The 26,061-nt window shown below is 36.7% G+C and overlaps 1 protein-coding gene and 1 pseudogene across 1 annotated transcript; one reads left to right on the top strand and one right to left on the bottom strand.

Annotated features, from left to right (window-relative positions):
- Window positions 1-448: 448 nt before the first annotated feature.
- Window positions 449-2,560, bottom strand: LOC120188702 (annotated as a pseudogene).
- A 17,596-nt stretch (window positions 2,561-20,156) lies between these two features.
- LOC120188911 (cellulose synthase-like protein D5) lies at window positions 20,157-24,080 on the top strand. Its single transcript, XM_039192287.1, has 3 exons — window positions 20,157-21,236; window positions 21,347-22,151; window positions 22,227-24,080. The coding sequence occupies exons 1-3, from the start codon at window positions 20,320-20,322 to the stop codon at window positions 24,000-24,002; spliced, it is 3,498 nt and encodes a 1,165-aa protein (XP_039048218.1). The 5' UTR covers window positions 20,157-20,319; the 3' UTR covers window positions 24,003-24,080.
- Window positions 24,081-26,061: the final 1,981 nt, after the last annotated feature.

Genomic DNA, 26,061 nt, shown 5'->3' with positions numbered 1-26,061 from the left:
AAAGGCATCAGCCAGACCCAACAACAACAAGCTCAACTGGATCCAGAAATATGGAACTCACTCCAGTCATCGATTCACACTCACAGCCACAGCAATCACCACCCAGGCCACCTAGGCCAGCATCCTTTTACCAGTATCAACTGATTGATTGCTGCTACCATGGACTAGTTGTACTCGAGCTCAACGTTCAGACACAGGAAGATGCTCTTCGCTCCTTTCTGTATACTATAACTAATTAAGCTGTAGAGCAATTTTATATCGACCGGGTTTTAATGAACTTTAAGTTGTTATTTCAAACTTTATTTTATTTAATGAATGTTGAATGATGGTTCCAAAAAAAAATCTTCTTCAACGGAGGAAAGAAGACAAATATTGGCATCATGTACTAATGCTTCAAAGACATGAAAATTATCCATACAGATGAACTAGCAAATATAAGGATAGATCATGGAAGATGAAGGAAAGAAGACTAATATTGGCATCATGTACTAATGCTTCAAAGAAATGAAAATTACGAGAATCATAGCTCTGCTGTGCCCTAGTTGATAACACTTACCTATAAAATAAATTACATTCCTAAATCTATCCTACATTTCTCCATTAAAGCATCAGCATATTCAACACAAGAAAACATGGATGATGGCACGTTTGCTAAAAGACCATCAATTCTGGGCTGTCTGGTTCATAAGTCATCATCTAAGATAATGGATAACAATAGTCGTTTCACGAACTCGCACCTCTTTGACTTCTCCGAATGCTCTTTATCCGACAAAGGTGATGGTTGAACATCTCTGTGCACCATAAAAAACATCATGCATTCGCATTTAATGCGGGAGTAAAGTTTTAAGTAATTTGTTTAAGCTCAAGAACTAAGGAAAGCAAAAAAATTTCTTTCTCATTCTGGAGACGATATCTCCAATTCGAACGAAATAAAAGGGTTTAGCTTAGCTCAACCACTGGAGACAATATCTTAAAACATAATAGAATAACTTACTTTTCCAATATGTTCTCATATGAGCCATTATCTTCTAAGGTCGTTTCACTAGAAGAAAACGACTTTAGACTTCCCGGGGAATTAGCCGGAAGTGGATACGAAATAAATGAAAACAATGGATCAGGTGCAGTATTGGAGGAAGAAAGTGAAGACCACGACCTGGAAAGGAAAGATTGATACCGAGCATCGTGTAACTCCTTTCTCAAGGAAGAAAGTGTTGAATAAGAGTCACCTTTATGGAATTTTAATTTGTGGTTACTGTAATCACAGGTTAAGGACACAAGTTATGAACCTCAAAACACCATTGCGGTCGAGCAAAAAAAGTTGCGGAATAAATTGAACACTTTCAGATATTTAATAAAAAGAAAGAGAGGTGATGACAAGACTTTCAAGCACGATGACATAATCTAGAGCATGAGAAATGAGATGAAGAAAATGAAAAAAAACTTGACTTGATGAGTAACATATCCAAGTCGGATGAAATAAAAGGATATCTTGAAAATATTCCCATGCTGCGTGGTTAAGTGGTCGACCATGTTCATCCCCACCCTCAAAGAACAAACAGGACATACCTAAAATTACAAGCAACGCTGATTAACTGATTTTAAACATCAAGTACATCTAAATTGCAATTATAACCAGTAATTCTAGGACTCATTCATGCAGTTTCCTGACCATATAAAAATCCAAGCCGGCAAGATGGAGTGGACAAAGCCAACGAACACTTATAAAGCTTTGATGAGGCAGACTAGGTCAACAAGAACATTTAACCAGAATGAAAATGTTGGCAAGTACAAAAATTTAACGAGTTCATAGAATGAGTGATACTAGATAACATGCATTCATCAATCCAATCATCAAACACCATTGGTGGTAAATGCATAGTATTAAAAGATCCCTTCTTTCCTAACCATTGCACAGGATTCTCAAATTAAAGCATATCCAAGAAGAGCAAAATCATTCCCTATTTAATAATTCTAACAATCTTTGAAAAATGACAAACTTTTAAGTCAAATAAGAAATCCAGAAGGGAATCGCGTACCCCGTAGCCAGCTTCAAGATGATGTTCATCATCGATATGGCAGCACAATCCAAGTAAATAAATCCTCAGAACAATACGGGTATGAGTATTCTGTCTTCAATTCATCATCTTCTTCGATATCTTCGAAATCAATACAAATATCTGCTTTCAAAGCACATCATGTCACAAGGCAAACAAAACCCACAAAGAAAACCCAAACTGAAAAAGGGAAAAAAAACTAACCACTTGGGGATTTAAGTATGGATTGATAGCTCCTTGATGAAGCTGAGAAAGCAGAGCTCAAAGTATCACCCTCCATTGAAACTTTGATCAATATCTAAAACTTCAGCTGGCAGAACGAAAGAATCTAACAAGGGTGGTGCTTAGATTTTCCTTTGTTCCCTTTTTATGGTTAAAAGGAGGCGGTGAACATTCTGGGAAAATGAGCTGAGGGAACTTTTGTTTCACCTTTTTGGAAGATTGTGAGTGAGTGAGCTGGATTTAGAGAAGACGAATTCCCCCACTTTCTGAAATGACCCGCGTATTTATCATGCACCACCCTCAATCAAAGAATTTAGATAGCAGTTCACGGATTTATAAAAATGTTATTTGAAACCATTATTTCAATATCATAATAATATAATATTATTGCAATATTAATAAACATAATATAATTAAAAGTAAGATTAAAATCTTAACTTAAATCTATATTCTCAACTATCATGTTATAAATAAAAATCCACGATCTATGAGTGTTTAATGTTAAATAATTTAAAGTTATCTTGAAATATATATTATTTTATATTTATCTCATATTAATAAGAATAAATAAATAAAAACCCACAATTTTAGAGAAATTTGTAATATTAGTTACATTGGTGCTTTTAATTATTGTTAAAGTCCATCAAGTTTAGAATTTTATAACTGAAAGTATCAACTTTGATTGTTATCGTTGTCATTTTCGATTTTGCTTTCTCTTTTATTGTCATGATTTTTTTTTAAAAAAAATATTTTTAATAGAGAAAATAACCTCAGTGATCAAAAATGCCTTATAATATACGATTTTAACCAACTTTTTTTGGATTTGCCAAAATTACCAACTAGATCGCAATGCTATCGATAATTCGCAACGCGATCTCCGGTATCGCAAATCAGTTTCCAGATTCGCAACGCGATTCTGACTATCGCATTGCGATTTTCCAAATTCGCGTTGCTATTTTCCGACTATCGCAATGCAAATATGTAAATCGCAATGCGATTATGACTATCGCAACGCGATTCTGACTATCGCAATGCGATTTTCAAAGCTTCATTATTATCGCAACGCGTATTTTTTTTTCAAATTCCAAACACGAATATTAATATATCGGAATACTGAACCGTCCATAGTATATTCCGTAATCGCAACTCATAACCTAAAACCCTAAATCACAACTCAGTCCTATCTCCATCCCTCACTCTCTAAGGCGACATCCGTCCCCATCTCCGACGAAATCAGTCCCTATCTCCGGCGAAATCCGTCTATCTCCATCTCTCAGAGCCACCCTCACAATCATTCACGGTCAGAAATGGAAAATCAACCACCGAGGGTTAGTTTTTTTTTAATTATTTTTATTTTGAATTTTTTACATTATTATTAGGTTTTTCATATTGAAATTGATGATAAGTTTACTGGTAATTTCAATAATAGATTAACCATTTCATTTAGATTGCTTATTAAATTCATTCGATTGCTGCCAATACTGCTAAACTGTTTAGTCTTTAAACCCTGTGAATTTAGTTGTCTTTGTTTTGTCTTTTGGTTGAAGTAATGCAATCCATTCAAGTTTCAATTTTAGTATTTGAAACCGAGAATCGCAACGCGAAATGAAAATCGCAACGACAGAATCGCAATGCGATTTTAGTTTCGCGTTGCGATTTTCATTTCGCGTTGCGATAGTCAAATTCGCGTTGCGATAGTCATTTTCGTGTTGCGATTTTCATTTTCGTGTTGCGATTTTAAGTTTCAGAAACTATTCTTCTTCTGCAAATTGAAACTTGAATGAATTGCATTACTTCAACAAAAAAACAAAGACAAATACTAAATTCACAGTGTTACAAATTTAAGTTTGAAGAATAAACTACTACTCTTTATGTTTATTGTTCTTGGTATATCTTCACAGTGTAGTTTTTGGTATATCTAACTTGGTATGTTTATTATTTTTGTAGAACTTTTATTCGGCTCAATTGACCTTAAGAAATAAATTAAGTCTGGCCAAAACAATTGCGTCGAAGCTTTCACATGCACAAAGAAAAATATTTGAGGATACTTGCTTCGGGTCATGGCTGAAAGTACAACATCCAGGTGGAGATGCTATGTTTACCCATCTGTTTCTTCAAACCATGACTAGCGATCTACCAGAGACTATACAACATCGTGATGAAGAGATATGGTTTGATTTTCCACCGGCATATACGTGTTTTGGGCGGGAGGAGTTTTGCTTAATCACCGGTCTACGCTTCGGACACGATGATGTAGGTCGGTACACTAGACATATTACCTGCTTATCATGGTTATCCCGGGTTTTTCCTGAGCTGTCAATGGAGAAGCCAAATTTACACTTGGAAGACTTGAAGAGATTATTGAATAAGAAAGATGGTTTTACTCGGATGGATGACGTCGATGTTGTCCGAGTATGCCTTTTAATACTTTTGCATGCCGGCTTTTTAGGCAGAGATGCCAGACAACCTATTCCTAATGATCTAATTAAATTGGTAGAGGACCTAAATACATGGAACATGTTTCCGTGGAGTTCGTATCTATGGAAAGCTACATGGAATAAGTTGTCGTCTACCTTTGATGATCGAAAAAGTTTGCGTGGCGATGGTTCCAAATACACTTTGTCAGGCTTTATTTGGGCCTTTAAGGTAAGAATTTTTATATAATGTTTCCAAAATTATAATTAATTATTATTTAACAATTACTAATGTTTGTTATTATATTGTTTGTAGATTTGGATATTTGAGGTCTTTCCCGCCATGCAGACATATGCATTAAAAACTTCTAATGATATTCCTAGGGCTATTTCCTGGAAGAGGAAACGGACCTTGTAGCAATGGGAAGATTTACTACCGTATACGACAATAAATAATGTAATTTAACACAAATACTACCATATGTTTATAAACAAGTTATTACTAGTACACGTTTAACTTTGTTTGAGCTTTTATATTGTTAGGAGTCCAACACTCCATTACAGAGGCTGACACCCACGGAAGCTGAGCTTGCCACTGATTGGTGGCAAGCTAGTAAGCGTTTTTTTGATGGCACAGATGATGAGCAACCTCCACTTCGAGAGCCATCACCTCACCCAAAGCCATCACCTGATCGACCCGACTATACACCTCCACAACGAGAGCCATCACCTATTCTATCACATCATAGAGCCTCTTCTCCACCATCACCTCATGATAGGCGACCGAAAAAGATGCCACGACGTTTATCTCCCTGTTCTCCACCTCCACGGGATGAGTTAGGGGAGTTACGTGATGAGGTCAATGCCTTGCGTGAGGAGGTCGGTACTTTACGCGATGACAATGGTACATGGCGTGTTGAGGTGTCTACTTTACGTGGTGATGTAGCCGTTCTATGTGAGATGGTAGCATCGTTGTAGAATGAGGTTAATACTCTACGCAACGAGATAAGTTTAATATTTTTCATATTTAACTTGATGATAAATTTACTAGTAATTTCACTTAGATTAACCATTTCACTTAGATTACTTAGTAAATTCATTCGGTTACTGTCAATACTGCTAAACTGTTTATTCTTTAACCCTATGAAGTTAGTATTTATTTTTGGTTGTCTTTTGGTTGAAGAAATGCAATCCATTCAAGTTTCAATTTGTAGAAGAAGAATAGTTTACTTTCGCAACGCGAAAATGACTATCGCAACGAGAGAATCGCAATGCGAAATGATCATTTCGCATTGCGATTCTCTCATTGCGATAGTCATTTTCGCGTTGCGATAGTCATTCGTGTTGCGATTTTAAGTTTCAGATTCTATTCTTCTTCTGCAAATTGAAACTTGAATGAATTGCATTACTTCAACCAAAATACAAAGACAAATACTAACTTCATAGTGTTGAAAATTTAAGTTTCAAGAATAAACTACTACTCTTTATGTTGTCATTGAACCTGCACTAAACCTATATGTTGTCCTTTTAAATGTTTATATAAATGATTACTTCTGGAATGTTATCTGATGCATTTTGTGAACAATGATAGAATAATAACTTGGGTGAATACCGTGCAAGTTTGAAATATATTTGTCTTTGTTTTCACTGTTTAATATCATGTCTGTTTATTTACTGATTTATGTATTAATTTATTTTTAGCGGCCCGCTAAGGTGGATGCTCTACGTTGGGTTTTTCTTGCAAGATGAAGTTCACACATCAGACGGCGTGCACATGCCATTAAGTCTCCGTTCACCCCAATAGTGCGAAGAATCCGTAAGAAAAAGCCCGACTCACATGTCATCATTCAAGAGGCCTCCCCTATCGTTCAAGAGGCCCCTATCATCCCTCAAGAGTCCCCTCCCACCGTTCAAGAGGCCACTGTCATCATTGAAGAGGTCCCTCCCAACATTCTAGAGCCCGATTCACACGGCGTAATATATCGAATTATTGAGAAACCCCCTCACGTGCCGGACATGATGGATGATTGTTGGCTTTCGTATAAGTTACCGGCCAGTACCATTCCGGCAGATGAAGTGGAGAGGAAACAACTACTGGAAACAATTCTGGATAATACCCTTTGGGCTAAGACCGCAGTTGATTTTTATCTACATGAGCGGAGCCAAGGGTGTTACGCTGACATATTCAAACTCAACGATGATATGCATTTGTTGATTGAACGGTCTTGGTGGGGTGTGTTATTAGGGGTTGAAGACAATGGCTATTTCGATGGGGGGTAAGTATTATATTTCATTTTGATTAATTTTTTTTTAAATTTATGTAATTCACTAATATATGTCTTTTTTGTAAAACAACATATTGATGCATGAGTGTCACGTCTTCTAATAGTAAGGAAATTGAAGAAAAATAAAAATAAAAAAATACGCGATATACAATTATGCCGACGACTTTTCACGTAGTTCACTTGAAGAATCAACGACAAGAATCATATGTGTTGGCTAATGGACAAGCTAAACTTTATCCTGCATGGTGGGAGATCGATAAGGTTAGTATTTATTTTTTTTAAAATATTTTAAAGGTGTTTATAAATAAGTGCGCAATTTGAATTATTACTTATGATTGCAGGTGTTTATCCCTGTTTTGGAACGTACTTATTGGCTTCTCGTCGAGCTTCAGCTCCCATCCCTGAAGACAATAGTATATGACAGCATGATAAATTACATATCATTGTCTGATTTGAGAGATATTAGTAAGGTATGGAGCTCTCATTTGGATAAATTCGTGGATGCGATTAATTATTAGACTTATTCTGGAAATAAGAAACCAAAGAAGTTCAATGTTACAGTTATCAGAGACGAGACTGCGCCACAACAAACGCTGAAAGCCAGAGGGGATTGTGGTCCTCTCGTATGCATGTGCTTGGAGCGTTTGACGACAGGAAGTACACAGTTTCTACCTCCCACCGATAAAGATAGAGTTGCAGTAGGCTTGTGGTTTCAGCATTTTATGGCTAGAGCGATATATTCGAGACGCTGCCTACCTGCATCCGCATTATGAAAGTGTCTATAAACAATTTGTAAGTCAAATGCAAGTGTTGTTAAGTACCTAGAATTCAATAATAATTTGATGTTTGTTGGTTTTAGATGTGTAGAAAGTGTTATTTGAGCAAATGTTTGGTTTCTGCAGGTTAATCCTGAAGTGAGCTGCGTGAAATTGATGTATGGGTGCATAAACAACTGTCTGGGGTACACTTTTTTTGATTGTTTAATTGATTCTTAAAAGTCTGATTTGTTTAATTGATGAGGAAAATAAGAATTATTATCATTTTTTGCTTGTTTAATTGATTTATAAAAATTGATTTGTAAAAGTTGATTTGTTTAATATTGATGTGTAAATAATTCTTATTTGTGCTTGTTTAATTGATTGAAATGTAAAAGTTGATTTGTTGATTTCAATATGCATCATATTGAAGGCAAAAGACCTGTTGGAGGTACACTTTCGCAACACTAAACTCAAAATCGCAATGCGAAAGACAAAATCACAACGCGAAAGTCAATTCGCGTTGCGATAGTCTAATACGCTTTGTGATTTTCTCGTTGCGATAGTTAAATACCCATTGCGATAATCAAATTCGCGTTGCGATACTCAAATTTGCGTTGCGATAGTCAAATTCGTGTTGCGATTTTCTCGTTGCGCTAGTCAAATAGCCATCGCGATAATCAAATTTGCGTTGCGATAGTCAAATTCGCGTTGCGATTTTTGCGTTGCGATAGTCATATTCGTGTTGCGATAGGCGTTGCGATTTTTGAGTTACGATAGTCAAATTCGCGTTGCGATATTCAAATGAATGTGTAATAAGTGATAACAACTGAACATATCATAGCAATGTTCAAACTCAAGTTACTAATACATGCCTAACTGAAAATGTTAAAAGTTTACACATAAAATACACATAATAGTCAAATTTGCGTTGCGATATTCAAATGAATGTGTAATAAGTGATAACAACTGAACAGATCATAGCAATGTTCAAACTCAAGTTACTAATACATGCCTAACTGAAAATGTTAAAAATTTACATATAATACAACGTTTGCATTTAAAAATCACCTAAGTTAATAGTCCCAAAAGGTAAAGCCGGTTGTGATTGGGATTTTGATTACGATTTTGATTTTGATTTTGATTTTGATTGCCTTTTTCTTGACATCATATGAGCTTTGAATTTTGATGAGGATCCATATTTTGGTATAGGAAAAGAAGATTGTGATGGAACTGGTGATCCACATGTCAACCTTGTATGACCACTTTCCCTGCACCAACTACATGTCGATCTCTTCTTCTCTTCACCCTGAGACGGTATACGATCGTGACTTTTTGGTCGGCCATGTAGCCTTCTGTCCATGGCTGGTGGCAAAACTGTTTGTAAGTCATCTGGTATGTCCCACTTAAAAGAATGTGGAATAGGGTAGATAATCTCGGCATAAGTCTGTCGATATACTTCTGTAGTGTAACAATCCATAGCGTATGCGCTTGAATCATCTTGGTTTAGATGAAGAGCAACTTTTATAACATGCCCACACGGATAACTAGATGTTTGCCATTTCATACAACTACACGTCTTTGCATTTAGATTGACAAGCCCATTTAAGTTATTATCCATTACTTCAAACAAAGTGTTTGAACATGGTTCAACTCTCCATGACGTTGACTTCACAACACGTTTCGTTATCTTTTTTTCAGTCCATGGTGTAACACGATGTTCCAATGTTCCTGTAAATTTAAATAAATAATACTTAGTAAAATATATGATAAGTTACGAATTTAAAGAAATAATACCTGCATGGTTTCTTTTCTTGTAGTACCACTGTTGAATAGAGGCTCGAAAAAAACTCCATTAACATAGTAATGGGTAATTTCTGGGAATTACGACTTAGAGCGTTGATTGATTCTGCACTATTAGACTTCATGAAACCATATCTTACTCCAAGTTGATGTACTCTTGACCATCTTTCAAACCCGACATCTTCTAGTGTTTGAGCACACTGAGGTAAAACACGTCTTAAACAATTTATATGCTTATTAAAATCCACTTCCCAATAAGCTTTTACAGCCTTCCATTATGTCCATTTGTGATTTTTTATACCAGCAGACCTTGATTTTAGATTTCTATATAAATGAACACCACAAAGTCCATGAAAAGCATCTGGGAAACACCTTATAACAACATTGTGAATTGAGTTTGCCCTATCGGATATGATTGTCAGATTGCTAATAGGACCTATGCAATCCCTAAGATGCCCCATAAACCATATCCATGAATCAGAGGTTTCAGATTTGCCAACCCCGTAAGTTATTGGTAGTATCCCATTGTTAGCATCCATGGCTACTGCTAATAAGTTTACTCCAAGGTATCGACCTTTTAAATGTGCTCCGTCAACTATAATAACTGGGCACATGCAAGTAATAAACGAACGAATCTACAAAATCATATACACAAGAAATATAATCATTTAAATGTGAAATGCATGTAACTAACAAAAATGAGTCAACAAAATTATATTGATTTACTAACCGCAGCACCAATGGTGATAAACAACAACTCAAAGCGTCCATCTCTATCTGCTTTTATATGAGTTACCGACCCAGGATTTTTCAGCTCTAAATTGTGACAATAAGCCGGCAGTTGGGCAAACGATGCTTCTGGCGACCCCCTCAACAATTTCAAGGCATAACATTTGGCTCTCCAAGCTTGAGAATATGAGATACTAATCTTGAACCGAGCATTCATGTCAGTCATAATTTCATGTCCCCGATATACCCTGCCATTCAAAAACATTAACTCAGCCAGAAAACCACCCAACACCTTTTTGTTTGCCTGTCTATGGTGAGGAAAAACTTGGGTTCTTGAACATGTATGTTTATCAATAAAAGTCCTAACTTGAAACATTTCGCAATCTTTTATCCTCTTTGCAATCATACGCCACGTACAGTTTTTTTCAATCATACACCTTGTTTTGAAACGATCTTTGCTTGATTTGTTAACTTTTAGTTGATAGCCATCTTCCACACATTTTGTATACAAAGCTATCTTCAAGTCTTCCTTTGTATCAAAACAATCATCTTTCTTGATACGAATAATTTTTGTGTAACAATCAACTGCTATTTTTACCAACTCTTCTTCCGGTATCTGAAGTAATTCCGATATATTCCAGTTATACTCTCATGGCATTTTCTTCGGGAACTTTTCTTTGGGGATTTATTCTTCTTCTTCTTCTTCTTCTTCTTCTTCTTCAGGGTTATATAAATTACAGAATGGATGTTCAACATGTTCATTCACAGTCGTAACTTCCTCCTCATTATCATCAACAACATCTTCCTCGGCAACGGCTGTTTCATCATCAAAATTCGGGTATTGATCAATATCAAAATCATTACACGGAAGGTCTGTTTCTTCTTCTAAAACATCATCAAAATCCGAGTATTGACCAAGATCAAAGTCCGGGTATTGACCAAGATCAAATTTCGAATACCGACTAGTACTCACAATTTTTTCTGTTGGCTCATCATCGTATAACTGGTTAATACGAAAACCGGAATTTGGTGCTGAAAGTTGATTGGGATTTGGATTAGGGAAAGGTTGTGGGTTTTGAGATTGTGTTTGGTATTGGAAATGTGGTGAAACAAAATTTGCTTGGTGATGAAATTGTGGTGGAACCATTAAATTTTGAGCACCATAAACTGGGGTTGAAAAACTTAGTTGATTACTACCCGCTACTGACCCAACTTCACTACTTCTAGGTTCAACAACATACAATGTAACATCATCTTGCGAAACACTAATGTAAGCAATGAATCGTTCAACATCTTCATTGTCGGTTAACAAATAAACTTTACCTTTTCTCTGATAAGATAGCCTAAATCCACTTAAGGGCTCTAAATTCAATTTATTTGCAACACGTAACATTAGAGTTTCATAAGTTAACTTTTTTAATGACAGTTTTAGTTGAAGATTCATGGGTAAAGGCATATATTGTAAAACACCATGAACATTCTCCCATGACCCTCCAAAACACAAATCTATCCAAACATGATCAACATTAGATGATTTCATTATTGTAAATTAATTTACTAAACAAACGAGCTGCGAAACTAAAACCTGTTGCCGGATGGGGAAGGATGTCGTTGGATATAGGAACGGATGTCGCCGGAGAGAGTGATAGATGGAGATGGAATGAGTTGTGATTTAGGGATTTAGGTTATGAGTTGCTTCTGTTGCGTAGTTATATACCCAAAACATTTGTGTTGCGAAACTAAAACCTGTTGCGAATTTGAAATTCAGTGTTACGACAGTCATAATCGCGTTGCGACAGTCAGAATCGCGTTGCGATAGTCATAATCGCATTGCGATTTACATATTCGCATTGCGATTTACATATTCGCATTGCGATTTACATATTCGCATTGCGATTTACATATTCGCATTACGATTTACATATTCGCATTGCGATTTACATATTCGCATTGCGATAGTCAGAAAATCGCAACGCGAATTTGGAAAATCGTAATGTGATAGTCAGATTCGCGTTGCGAATATGGAAACTGATTTGCGATACCAGAGATCGCGTTGCTAATTATCGATCGCATTGCGATTTAGTTGGTCATTTTGGCAAATCCAAAAAAAGTTGATTAAAATCGTATATTATAAGGCATTTTTTGTCACTGAGGTTATTTTCTCTTTTTAATATGGGTGTCATTTTACATTTCATGTGCTTTTATGTTTATCTGTTATCTTTTTGCAACATGTTATTAGGTTTATAATTTGTCTTGTAAACAATAATATGATCTCGTAACCTCTTTATTATCTAAAACGTCGATATAACTTTATGTTATATTCGTTTATTACGATATTAAAATGTCTGTACAGTCATGCCTATATTGAGATAGATTTATTATCTTCATGTTGGTCTTAGTGTGAAGATACACATGTTGGAAAGATCCATTAACAAAGAAATTACACAAAAAATGCATTGAAAGACCAATACCGTAGAGGATGCCATACAATATAATAGCGTCTAATCATAGCAACTGTCACCAGTAGTCTCTCTACAGGAATACAGTTTAACCATATCATTTATGTTATCCGACACACCAATAGCAAATATAAAAGAAATAAAAGGCAAATGTTGTACCAAAAGAAAATTTCATTGTACAAAGGAAAGAAAGAACGTTACAAAAATCATTAACGACAACTTATAACATGCCATAAATTATTGATATCAACCTAACAACTGGTAACATTCTAATAAGTAAAACCTGAGGAATAAAATTGCACGATATAGAACGAAAACAGTGTGAAAATCGTTATATATCAGGCTTTTTATTGTGGGTAGCATGTGTTTTATAAAGAAGATAATAGAATGAAGAAATATGACTTACTGTTCTTATTGATATAGGCAGTATATATACAAATTATGTGAGCACAAAAGAAGGAAACTAACTACTATAAAAAGGAAACAAAATAAATTGAGTAACTGCCGGATACTACATATAATTACAAAGAAATATTCAAACGTGAAAATCTCTTGATTTTCTCATTTGACTTTCTCAACTTGATTGTATATCCTTATCAAATCCCTTGATTTTCTCCTTTGACTTTCTCAGTTTAATTGTATATCCTTATCATTTTATCTCCACCTTTAAAAACTGAGAAAGACACTTTGGAAAGGTGGCTCTAGAAGACATTTAGACCCTAAAAATTATTCCAGCACATCTTAAGTTTGACATCCAAAAAATAACGAGATAGGACTAACAACCATCGTGCCAAGAACCCAAATATAAGACCAGGGTATGATTTTAGGGAGAATGATGACCTTGACCCATCAATCGTCATCTTAGGTATCCTGCCTCCGACTGCCATGTCACCCACCTGGTGAAACACAGAAAGCAATGGTTTATAGAGAACGAAAGGGAAAAGCTAGTAATGTTCTTAGGAACGAGATGAGCTACTTGAATGAATTAAGGAAATTGTACATGTGAAAATCCATAGCAGAGGAATAATCAAGATAAAACTTGATTCTCATTTTGGTATAACAAGGGGATTAGGGATTGAATTCATTCTTTTGTACAGGGGTTCTTTGTTTGCTTGTACCAGCTTGTTGCTTTTATTTGGATATAATACATATATTTTATCCACACTAAAAAAGAAGGAGAAAAGCTACTCATGTTGGGGTAGGGTGTAAATGAATAGAGCGTTCGGTGAACTGTTCGTGAATTGTTCATTTATGTTCGTTTGTTAAGCTAGATAAACGAGCATAAACAAAAAAATTTATGTTCATTTAATAAATGAACGAACATGAACAAATGTATGTTTGATTTGTTTATGTTCACGAATAAGCTTGTTTATGAACTCATTTATAAGCTCGTTTATGAGCTTGTTCTTTTATGTTCATGAACAAATTTGTTTACCTGGTTCTCTTTTTCCCTTTGTTTTTTTTTACATTTTAAAAATTGGAGAAGGTAGAAATTGTATTGTACACGTGGTAAAAGTTAAAATTTAAACTATGAATTTTCAGCTTTCAAATGAAAGGGTTGTAGAAAGTCAAAAATAATAAATGGGTTGGCACCGAAAATTAGGTGCATACTTTTTATTATTTTTTATATGGTCAAATTACAAACTCTAGTCATTAAAATTTAGGGTATTTATAAGATTAAGTCCTTAAGATTTAGCTATAAATACCCTATCTCATTTAGCTTCAAAACCATCCCAAAGCAATCTAGCTTTCTTCCAATACTAGAGAGAATTTAGAGAGTTTCTTGAGAGTTGTTTTCTCATTTTTTATCAAGAGAGAATTATCATTGTTTTCTCCTTGGTAGATCGAGAGAGGTTGTAATTCATATTTTCTCATAGTGAAATTCTTCTATCGTTGCCTGTGGTTTTTACCCTAAATTTTTTAGGGGTTTTCCACGTAAATTTTGTGTCTCTTTTATCTTCATTTTTATTTTCTCAAATTATCAGTTGCGATTTTGCTCTATCCGATAGTCGTCTTCCGCAATAATTGGTATCAGAGCTAGATTAGAGTGTGTAATATCTGCTTATTGTCTTTGTGGTAGTCACCAAAAGATATATCCTCCAACATAAGAAAATAAGAAGTTATTACTCATTCTTTGAAGGTTCCATAGAACTATTCACGATAGTGAAATAGTGGGAGCTATCCGTAAAAGAAGATATGGAAACAAAATTTGATATTGAAAAATTCAATGAGAGAAATTTCTCATTGTGAAAATTGAAGATGAAGGCCATCCTGAAGAAAGACGGTTGTCTAGCAGCTATCAGTGAAAGGCCGGTGGATTTCACAGATGACAACAAATGGATCAAAATGGACGGGAATGCTATGGCAAACTTTCATCTAGCATTAGCAGATGAAGTATTGTCAAGCATCGAGGAGAAGAAGACAGCTAAGGAGATATGAGATCATCTCACCAAATTGTATGAGGCTACATCGCTGCACAATAAAATTTTCCTTAAGAGGAAATTGTACACTCTCCGGATGCCAGAATCTACTTCAGTGACGGAGCACTTAAACACGCTGAACTCTTTATTTTCTCAACTTACATCCTTAAACTGTAAAATATGAGAACAAGAACGTGCTGAACTTCTACTTCAAAGTCTATCGGATTCGTATGATCAACTCATCATCAACTTGACAAATAATAATATCACCAGTCTAGTCTTTGATGACGTTGCAGCAGCTGTTCTACAAGAAGAAAATCGGCGCAAGAACAAGGAAGGCAGACAAGTAAATCTGCAACAAGCAGAAGCTTTGGCAACGATGAGAGGGAGATCAACAGAACGTGGCCAAAGCAGCAGTCACAAATATGGTAGATCGAAGTCAAGAAGCAAAAAGAATTTAAAGTGCTACCACTGTGGAAAGAAGGGTCACTTGAAGAAGGATTGTTGGAGTCTAAATAAAAACTCCAATCCACAAGGCAATACCACAAACACTTCAGATGATGGAGATGCTCTATGCTATGAAGCGTCAACCACCGTGGAAGGTAGAAAACGATTTACAGATATATGGCTCATTGATTCGGGAGCAACATATCACATGACCTCAAGAAGAGAATGGTTCCATCATTATGAACCTGTCTCAGGAGGATCTGTGTATAGTTACAATAATCATGCCTTAGAGATCATTGGTGTGGGAACCATCAAATTAAAGATGTATGATGGAACAATTAAAGTTGTTCGAGATGTGCGACACGTGAAAGGCCTAAAAAAAATTTATTATCCTACAGATTGTTGGATAATAATGTTAGCAAGATTGAAACACGGAAAGGAATCATGAAGGTGTTTCGTGGAGCGCTTGTGGTGTTGAAAGGCGAAAAGATAGCATCAAACTTGTACATGCTGAAGGGAGAGACTTTGCTAGAAGCAGAAGCCTCTGTTGCCTCATGTAGTTCAGATTCTGCAATGCTATGGCATCAGAAACTTGGACACATATCAGAATGGAGCAAAAACTACTTCCAGGCTTAACGAATGTATCACTTACTTTGTGTGAGCATTGCATAACAAGTAAGCAGCACCGGTTGAAATTCAACACATCAAATTCTAGAGGCAAAAGTGTTCTAGAATTAGTTCACTCTGACGTATGACAAGAACCAGTTACATCCCTAGGCGGAGCAAAATACTTTGTCTCATTTATTGATGACTACTCCAGGAGATGTTGGGTGTACCCAATTAAGAAGAAGTCAGACGTGTTTTCAACTTTCAAAAACTTTAAAGCGCGGGTGGAACTTGATTCTAGAAATAAGATCAAGTGTTTCAGAACAGATAATGGAGGAGAATACACAAGCGAAGAATTTGATGACTTTTGCAAGAAAGAAGGCATCAAAAGACAGTTCACAGTGGCGAACACTCCTCAACAAAATGGAGTGGCAGAGCGGATGAACAGAACCTTGTTAGAAATAACAAGAGCAATGTTGAGGGACGCAGGCCTAGAAAAATCATTCTGGGCAGAAGCAGTCAATACCGCCTGTTATTTGGTGAATCGAGCTCCATCAACTACAATAGAGCTGAAGACACCAATGGAGATGTGGACTGGTAAACCAGTTGATTATTCAAACCTCCATGTATTTGGAAGTATTGTGTACGTGATGTACAACGCCCAAGAAATTTCAAAGTTGGATCCAAAATCCAGGAAATGCAAATTCTTGGGGTATGCTGATGGTGTAAAGGGGTATCGCTTGTGGGATCCCACTGCCCGCAAAGTGATCATCAGCAGGGATGTTATCTTTGTAGAAGATAAAATACAAAGAAAAGAAGATGATGATAGCGCTGAAAAGTCAGAGACTACACAGATACATGTGGAAAAGGAGGTTGAACAAGGAGATTATTCTGAAGCAGAACCAGCACATGATGAACAAGAACCAGAGAGTTTTGAAACTCCAACAACTCGTCAATCAGATCGTGTGAAAAGACTTCCCAATTGGCACTCAGATTATGTTATAGAAGGTAATATTGCATACTACCTTTTAACAGAGGACGGTGAGCCATCAACATACCAGGAGGCAATAAACAACTCAGATGCTTCACTGTGGATGATGGCGATGCAAGAAGAAATTGAAGCCCTTCATAAAAATAATACATGGGACCTTGCGCCACTACCACAAGGAAGGAAGCCAATTGGTAACAAATGGGTCTTCAAAATCAAGCGAAATGGTGACAATCAAGTTGAGAGGTATCGTACAAGACTGGTGGTCAAAGGATATGCTCAAAAGGAAGGTATTGATTTCAATGAAATATTTTCTCCTGTGGTTCGACTAACAACAGTTCGAGTAGTTTTGGCAATTTGTGCTACATTGAACTTACATCTAGAGCAACTAGATGTTAAAATAGCTTTTCTTCATGGAAATCTTGAAGAAGAGATTTATATGCTCCAGCCTGAAGGTTTTGAAGAAGACGAAAAGAAGAACTTGGTTTGCAAGTTGAACAAATCTCTGTACGGTCTAAAGCAGGCACCGAGGTGTTGGTATAAGAGATTTGATTCCTTCATTATGTACCTTGGATACAACAGACTTAATGCCGACCCTTGTGCTTATTTCAAGAGGTTTGGTGATAACGATTTTGTTATATTGCTGTTCTATGTGGATGACATGTTAGTTGCAGGACCCAACAAAGATCATATTGAAGAATTGAAGGCACAACTGGCTAGGGAATTTGAAATGAAGGACTTGGGATCAACAAACAAGATTCTAGGGATGCAAATTCACCAAGACAGAAGTAATAGGAAGATTTGGCTTTCACAAAAGAATTACTTGAAGAAAATCTTGTCACGATTTAGCATGCAAGATAGAAAGCCAATTTCTACCCCTCTTCCTATTAACTTCAAATTATCCTCCAGTATGAGTCCTAGCAGTGAAGAAGAGAGGATGGAGATGTCTCGAGTACCGTATGCATCAGCAGTGGGAAGCTTAATGTTCGCTATGATATGCACAAGACCAGACACTGCACAAGCAGTAGGAGTAGTTAGTCGGTACATGGCGAATCCAGGCAAAGAGCATTGGAATACAGTAAAGAGGATCCTGAGATACATCAAATGGACCTCAAATGTTGCATTATGTTACAGAAGATCAAACTTACTAATCAATGGGTATGTAGATTCTGACTATGTATGGGATTTGGATAAAAGCAAATCTACTACAGGATATGTGTTCAAAGTTGCTGGTGGAGCTGTAAGCAAGGTTTCAAAATTACAGTCAGTTGTGGCTACATCCACAACAGAGGCAGAATATGTAGCAGCTACACAAGCCAGTAAAGAAGCAATTTGGTTGAAGATGCTATTGGAGGAGCTTGGGCACAATCAAGAGTATGTCTCTCTGTTTTGTGACAGTCAAAGCGCCTTGCATTTAGCAAGAAATCTAATATTTCATTCAAGGACAAAGCACATACGAGTTCAGTACCATTTCATTCGTGAAAAGGTGGAAGAATGGACGATAGATATGCAGAAAATCCATACCAAAGACAACATAGCAGATTTCATGAAGAAGACGATCAATACTGATAAATTTACTTGGTGTCGATCCTTCTGTGGCCTGTCAGAGACGTAAGCAACATGATGGTACAAGATAGAAAGAATGGTGTGAAGATATGATTGTTCCAATCAAATCTTCAAGTGGGAGATTGTAGAAAGTCAAAAATAATAAATGGGTTGGCACCGAAAATTAGGTGCATAATTTTTTATTATTTTTTATATGGTCAAATTACAAACTCTAGTCACTAAAATTTAGGGTATTTACAAGATTAAGTCCTTAAGATTTTCCTATAAATACCCTATCTTATTTAGCTTCAAAACCATCCCAAAGCATTCTAGCTTTCTTCCAATACTAGAGAGAATTTAGAGAGTTTCTTGAGAGTTGTTTTCTCCTTTTTTATCAAGAGAGAATTATCATTGTTTTCTCCTTGGTAAATCGAGAGAGGTTGTAATTCCTATTTTCTCATAGTGAAATTCTTCTACCGTTGCCCGTGGTTTTTACCCTAAATTTTTTAGGGGTTTTCCACGTAAATTTTGTGTCTCTTTTATCTTCATTTTTATTTTCTCAAATTATCAGTTGCGATTTTGCTCTATCCGATAGCCGTCTTCCGCAACAAGGGTAAAACTAAAAATTGAACATATAAACAAACGATAAACGAACACAAAACGAACGTTAAACGAACATGTTTATGAACATTAAATGAACACGTTCATGAATAAATAAACAAACATGTTTACCAACATTAAATGAATACGAATCAAACATGAACACTTTCTAAAATAAACAAACGAACACGAACATATTCTTATTCGTTCAAACTCAATTCATTTACAATCCTAACTAGAGAACTCGTTTTACCTTTCCCTCTTCCCGTCAAACAAACTCGGTTATCTCACCAAATCAAATTACTTCTCTTAATAAATAATATTAATTATAATCGTTTTCGAATGACTTTCCACCCAAAGTAAAAAAATATACCATACTCAAACAACATCAGCCTTCCTCACCCTAATTGCGCATCAACAAAAATAGAGTTTTATAATTGAATAATTAAAATATATACTATTTTCTTTTCACCTGTTATCTATAATTATAAAGAAAATTAATACACTCAGATCCTGCCGACTGAGTCTGAGTAGTGTAGCTATTTCTTATTAAAAAAAATAAACAATGAATTCAGATCCAAATTAACTGAGGCAAAATTTTGAACCGGTCGAGCCCATCAAATTTATGATAATATTTTATTTAATTAGACCGTTGGAAGTTAAGAAAGCATCCACTTTTTGACTTCACTCTTCATTCGGGTCCCCTACAAAATAAAGCAACCTCGACCGTTTCGATTTTTTTTTAAAAAAATAGCCGTTTGATAATTTTAGAACAAGGGACTAAATTAATCGACCGTTGTGATAAACCTTTTAGCCTTCCCAATCCTTTCCCTTCAAAAATTGAAATGCTCCGAATTCATTTCTCTGTTCAAAAAAAAATTATCTTTCCTTAGATTCTATTAGTTTCTGGTTATTATTCATTAATTTCCTTCTTTTAAAATTCGAGGGTTGTTTTCTTTTTCTTCTTTGGAGAAGCCAAATTCACAGTAAAGATGGTGAAATCGGCTTCTTCTCCAGTGACGATAACGGTTTCGTCTGCCGGAAAAGAAAGTGGGAGTAGAAGCATGGGATTAACCAGTCCAATTCCACGCCGTGCATCGATATCAAGCAACGCAAGTCCGCTCGGCGGTGGAGGGAATAGGAGGGCTTCCAGTGGAGGAAGGTACAGCTCTATGACGAAAGACGATCCCATCGAAGAGATTAACTCAGAATTTGTAAGCTACACAGTCCATATACCTCCAACACCTGATCACCAATCCATATCAGCCTCACAAACAAGCCTCAATGAAGGTGATAAAGATGGGTTGAAGCTGAAGCCCGAAAGGAGTTTCATTTCGGGTACTATTTTCACCGGAGGGTACAATTCGATTACTCGAGGCCATGTCATCGATATTTCCTTGGAGAAGCCGGAGACGATGAGATCCGGCTTGATTTGTGGAATGAGAGGGTGTGATGAGAAAGTAGTTCAAGGAAAGTGTGAATGCGGGTTTAAAATTTGCAGAGACTGTTACTTGGATTGTGTCGGAAGTGGCGGTGGTCGTTGCCCTGGATGTAAAGAGCCTTACAAGGATGCTAGTGATGGTGATGATGAAGAAGATGAAGTTAGTTCTGAGGAAGAAGACGATCGAGCTTTTCCTTTGCCTTCCATTGCCGATTTCAAGCTGGATAAAAGGCTTTCACTTGTGAAATCATTCAAAGGGCAGAATCATCAACCGGATTTCGATCATACCAGGTGGCTATTTGAGACTAAAGGGACATACGGCTATGGAAATGCTGTGTGGCCTAAAGATGGTTATGGGGCTGGATCCGGAACTAATGGCTTTGAGCATCCACCAGACTTTGGAGAGAGATGTAAGAGACCTTTGACTAGGAAGATTGGAGTTTCTGCTGCAATTCTCAGCCCATACAGGTAAATTTCAATTCTTTTCGTATGTTATATTACTTCGTTAGTAGTGCTGATTGCGAGGGAGAAACTAATTTCAAATATGAGAAATTTTTTACATGTTTGCTTGTTTGCAGATTGCTTATTATGCTCCGTCTTGTTGCCCTGAGTTTCTTTCTTACATGGAGGATTAGGCACCCAAACCGCGATGCAATGTGGCTATGGGGAATGTCCATTACATGTGAGCTGTGGTTTGCCTTTTCATGGTTACTAGATCAGCTTCCGAAGCTCTGTCCTGTAAACAGAATAACTGATCTCTCAGTTCTTAAGGAGCGTTTCGAGTCCCCGAACCTCCGTAACCCAAAAGGGAGATCCGACCTTCCAGGAATTGATGTTTTTGTTTCCACGGCGGATCCCGAAAAGGAACCGCCTCTTGTCACAGCAAATACCATCCTTTCGATCCTAGCTGTTGACTATCCGGTGGAAAAACTTGCTTGTTATCTCTCAGATGATGGTGGGGCTCTTCTGACATTCGAAGCTTTAGCGGAGACGGCTAGTTTTGCTAGAATTTGGGTTCCTTTTTGCCGGAAACACGACATCAACCCTCGAAATCCCGAAGCATATTTCGGACAAAAGCGTGACTTTTTGAAGAACAAAGTGAGGCTTGATTTCGTTAGGGAGAGGAGGAGAATGAAGAGAGAGTATGATGAATTCAAGGTGAGGATTAACTCATTGCCAGACTCCATTAGGAGGAGATCGGATGCTTACAATGCTCACGAAGAGCTTAGATCAAAGAAGAAGCAGATGGAAATGGGAGGCAATCTTTCAGATCCTATTAAGATTCCTAAGGCTACTTGGATGTCAGATGGTTCTCACTGGCCTGGAACATGGGCCTCTGCTGAGTCAGACCATTCAAAAGGAGATCATGCTGGGATTATTCAGGTATATTTCACAATTTAACTTTTGCGATTAATGGTTTATTGATTTTCAAATGCTAACATTTAGTTTTCTCTAAAGGCAATGCTGGCTCCACCGAATGCCGAACCGGTTTATGGTGCAGAAGCAGATGGGGAGAACTTGATTGACACAACAGAAGTTGATATAAGATTGCCTATGCTGGTTTATGTATCCCGTGAGAAACGACCGGGTTATGATCACAACAAGAAAGCTGGGGCCATGAATGCACTGGTTCGAACCAGTGCTATCATGTCGAATGGGCCATTCATCCTCAATCTTGACTGCGATCACTATGTTTACAATTCTTTGGCTATCAGGGAAGGAATGTGCTTTATGCTTGACAGAGGCGGTGACAGGATTTGTTTTGTTCAATTCCCACAAAGGTTCGAGGGAATCGACCTGAATGACCGATATGCGAATCATAACACAGTGTTCTTTGATGTAAGTATGAGAGCTCTTGATGGTTTACAGGGTCCAATGTATGTAGGTACAGGTTGCATTTTCCGGCGAACCGCTCTCTATGGTTTTAGTCCTCCTAGAGCCACCGAACATCATGGTTGGTTTGGTAGAAGAAAAATCAAGTTAGCTTTAAGGAAGCCCAAGGTGACAAAGAAAGCCGACGATGAGATGGTACTACCCATTAATGGGGATGATGATGATGATGATGCAGATATTGAGTCTTTGCTTCTTCCTAAAAGGTTTGGGAACTCTACTTCTCTCGCAGCATCGATCCCGGTTGCCGAATACCAAGGAAGGCTGCTCCAGGATGTCCAAGGAAAGGGGGAAAAAGGCAGGCCGGCAGGTTCTCTTGCAGTGCCGCGTGAGCCTTTGGATGCTGCAGTTGTCGCAGAGGCGATAAGTGTCATTTCTTGCTTCTACGAGGATAAAACCGAGTGGGGGAAACGAGTAGGATGGATATATGGCTCTGTCACAGAAGATGTGGTGACAGGTTATAGAATGCACAACCGTGGGTGGAGATCGGTATACTGTGTGATCAAGAAGGATGCGTTTCGAGGGACTGCGCCTATCAATTTGACCGACCGGCTGCACCAAGTCCTTCGCTGGGCAACTGGTTCTGTTGAGATATTCTTTTCAAGGAACAATGCCTTATTCGCTAGCCGTCGAATGAAATTCTTGCAAAGGGTAGCCTATTTCAATGTGGGAATGTACCCTTTCACTTCAATGTTTCTCCTAGTCTACTGCATTCTGCCTGCAGTTTCTCTATTCTCCGGACAGTTCATAGTCCAATCCCTCAGCGTGACATTCCTGATATTCTTGCTGGCCATCACGATTACGTTATGTCTGCTCGCGATACTCGAAATCAAGTGGTCGGGAATCACACTTCACGATTGGTGGAGGAACGAACAGTTTTGGTTGATCGGCGGAACCAGCGCACATCCTGCAGCCGTGCTACAAGGACTCTTGAAGGTCATAGCAGGAGTAGACATTTCATTCACATTAACTTCCAAATCCGCCACCCCGGAAGACAGAGACGACGAGTTTGCCGAGCTCTACGTGGTGAAATGGAGCTTCCTGATGGTTCCTCCGATCACGATAATGATGGTGAACATGATTGCAATTGCGGTGGGTGTAGCGAGAACCATGTACAGCATGTTTCCACAATGGAGCAAGCTAGTGGGAGGGGTGTTCTTCAGCTTCTGGGTGCTTTGCCATCTCTATCCATTTGCAAAAGGTTTGATGGGAAGGAGGGGAAAAGTTCCGACCATCGTGTTCGTGTGGTCTGGGTTGCTATCCATCATTGTTTCATTGCTTTGGGTCTACATAAATCCTCCATCTGGTGGAAGGCAGGATTTCATGAAGTTTCAGTTCCCTTGATGTGTTTACCTGTAATTAATGAAGTTCCTCTACTTCATCATGTAGCTTTATGTTATGTGCCTTTTCACATTCAATGTAATTTGGCTTGACATTATTTGTTCATTCTAATATAGCTTTTTCAAGATAGTCCTATGTACCTTCTCACATTCATGTGTTGCAAAACATAAATATAATGACTATAATTAATATATCATTATAAACGATTACAACTATAAATATGTGGGTAAATTATCTCCAATGTCACCGGGAAGATTTTATCTTGACTATTGAACTAATTTTTCTTCTTCTAATTATGTTATTAAACTTTTAATTTGATTTCAATCAAGTTATCGTTTGTTAAATGTTAACATGTTTAATACTCATTGTTTATATATTTTATCAATTTGATTCGTGAAGAATTTCTCGATGATTGTTTCTTCACTTACCAAACTACTTAAGAAAGATATATCATTTGCTTAACTGAAAATACCAAGAAAGCTTTGATACACTGGCACCGGTATTAATGCAGCCAGAGTCAGACAAAGATTATGTAATATACAATAATGCGTCCCATAATGGTTTGGGATGTGTTTTAATGCAAGAAGGTAAATTGGTAACCTATGCTTCAAGGTAGTTAAAGGCACATGAACGGAATTATTTGACACATGATTTAGAGCTGGTTGCGGTGACGCCATTACTTATATGGTGAGCGATGCTACATTTATTCATATTATAGGAGTTTGAAATATTTGTTCACTCATAAGGAATTAAAATTAAGGCAAAGGAGGTGGATTGAACTTCCAAAAGATCATAATGTGATTATTGACTACCATTTGAAGAAAGCTAAAATAATAGTTGACGCACTTAGATGAAAAACATTCTATGTCATAAGCGCTTTAAATATTTAGTTTTCAATGAAAAATGATAATATACTTGTTGCAGAGTTGATGTTAAGATCGGTATTGTCAGATTTGATTAAATGTCTAGGAGATGATAAAGTACTTCTCAAAATTTTACCTTAGAAAAAGGTTCTGAGACTCAAGCATAAAAGGAAGTTAACTCCGAGATTTATCAATTGTATGAGATTGCAAAGAAAGTTGGTCCGATAATTTCCCAAATAACATTTCTCCTGGAGAGGGATAAAATATATAATGTGTTCCATGTATCGATGCTTCGAAAGTATATATTAGATAATTTACATGCGATTATACAAAGGAAATAAAAAAATTTAGCCATATTTGTTATATGAAAAGAAACCAGTAAAAGTTTTAGCATATGGAATCAAAGAATTGAGAAATGAGGCAATTCTGTCAGTAAAAGTTTTTTAGCATAATCATAAAGTTGAAGAAGCGACTTGGGAACGAGAAAAAGATATGAAGAAAGAATTTCTTTATCTATTTATTGCAGGTATGTAGATACGTATGGAAAATTCTTCCTTTCTTTAAGGTGGAGGAATTGTAATACCCCACATTTTGACTAGTGACTAAAATATAATTTTTAAAAGTTTAGTGGTTAAAGTATAAAGTTTAAAAAATTTAGAGACCAAAATTTTTATAATGTAATAAATTTAATAATTCAATAAGATAATAACACGTGTCACTATCTTATTAGTAAAAAATAAAGATTGTAATAAGAGATTTCAAACCTATAAAAATAAATTTAGGAGAATTTGACATAATACCTAAGTATAACTAAATAATTAAGTGGTCGGAAATTAAGTAGAACTGAACTGGAAGTCTGATGTATTGAATTTAATCCTTTATATGAACAACAGATAGTGAAATCTTCTATTTATTATCCATATGCTTTGAACTTTTTGACGAATAGCAAAAGTGTAAAAAAAAAGGAAAACTCATCAACTGCGTGAGATGATTTGAAAATCCGAGAGATTTAAATTCCATTTGATGTCCCCATGAAACCCGCCGACGATTAAAAACAAAGGGATTAGGAAGTGATTAATAATTAATTGAGATCCAAAGTTGTCGGTGTCATGAGTTCACCACCAAAAAGAAGCATTGTGGGCCCAACTGCGGCTGTCACTATGTCCACCTCATGTTTTAACTCAACTTTTTTCTTTCCT

Source organism: Hibiscus syriacus, unplaced genomic scaffold (genome assembly GCF_006381635.1).
Source record: "Hibiscus syriacus cultivar Baekdansim isolate YM2019G1 unplaced genomic scaffold, ASM638163v2 tig00116951_pilon, whole genome shotgun sequence".
Lineage (NCBI taxonomy): Eukaryota > Viridiplantae > Streptophyta > Magnoliopsida > Malvales > Malvaceae > Hibiscus > Hibiscus syriacus.
This window is presented reverse-complemented; position numbering and strand designations above follow the sequence as displayed.

Excerpts from the sequence above, each read along its gene's own strand:
- LOC120188911 (XM_039192287.1), top strand. The coding sequence starts at position 20,320 with ATGGTGAAATCGGCTTCTTCTCCAGTGACGATAACGGTTTCGTCTGCC. Across the intron at positions 21,237-21,346 it reads GCAATTCTCAGCCCATACAG|ATTGCTTATTATGCTCCGTC; the intron begins GTAAATTTCAAT and ends GCTTGTTTGCAG. Across the intron at positions 22,152-22,226 it reads ATCATGCTGGGATTATTCAG|GCAATGCTGGCTCCACCGAA; the intron begins GTATATTTCACA and ends TTTTCTCTAAAG.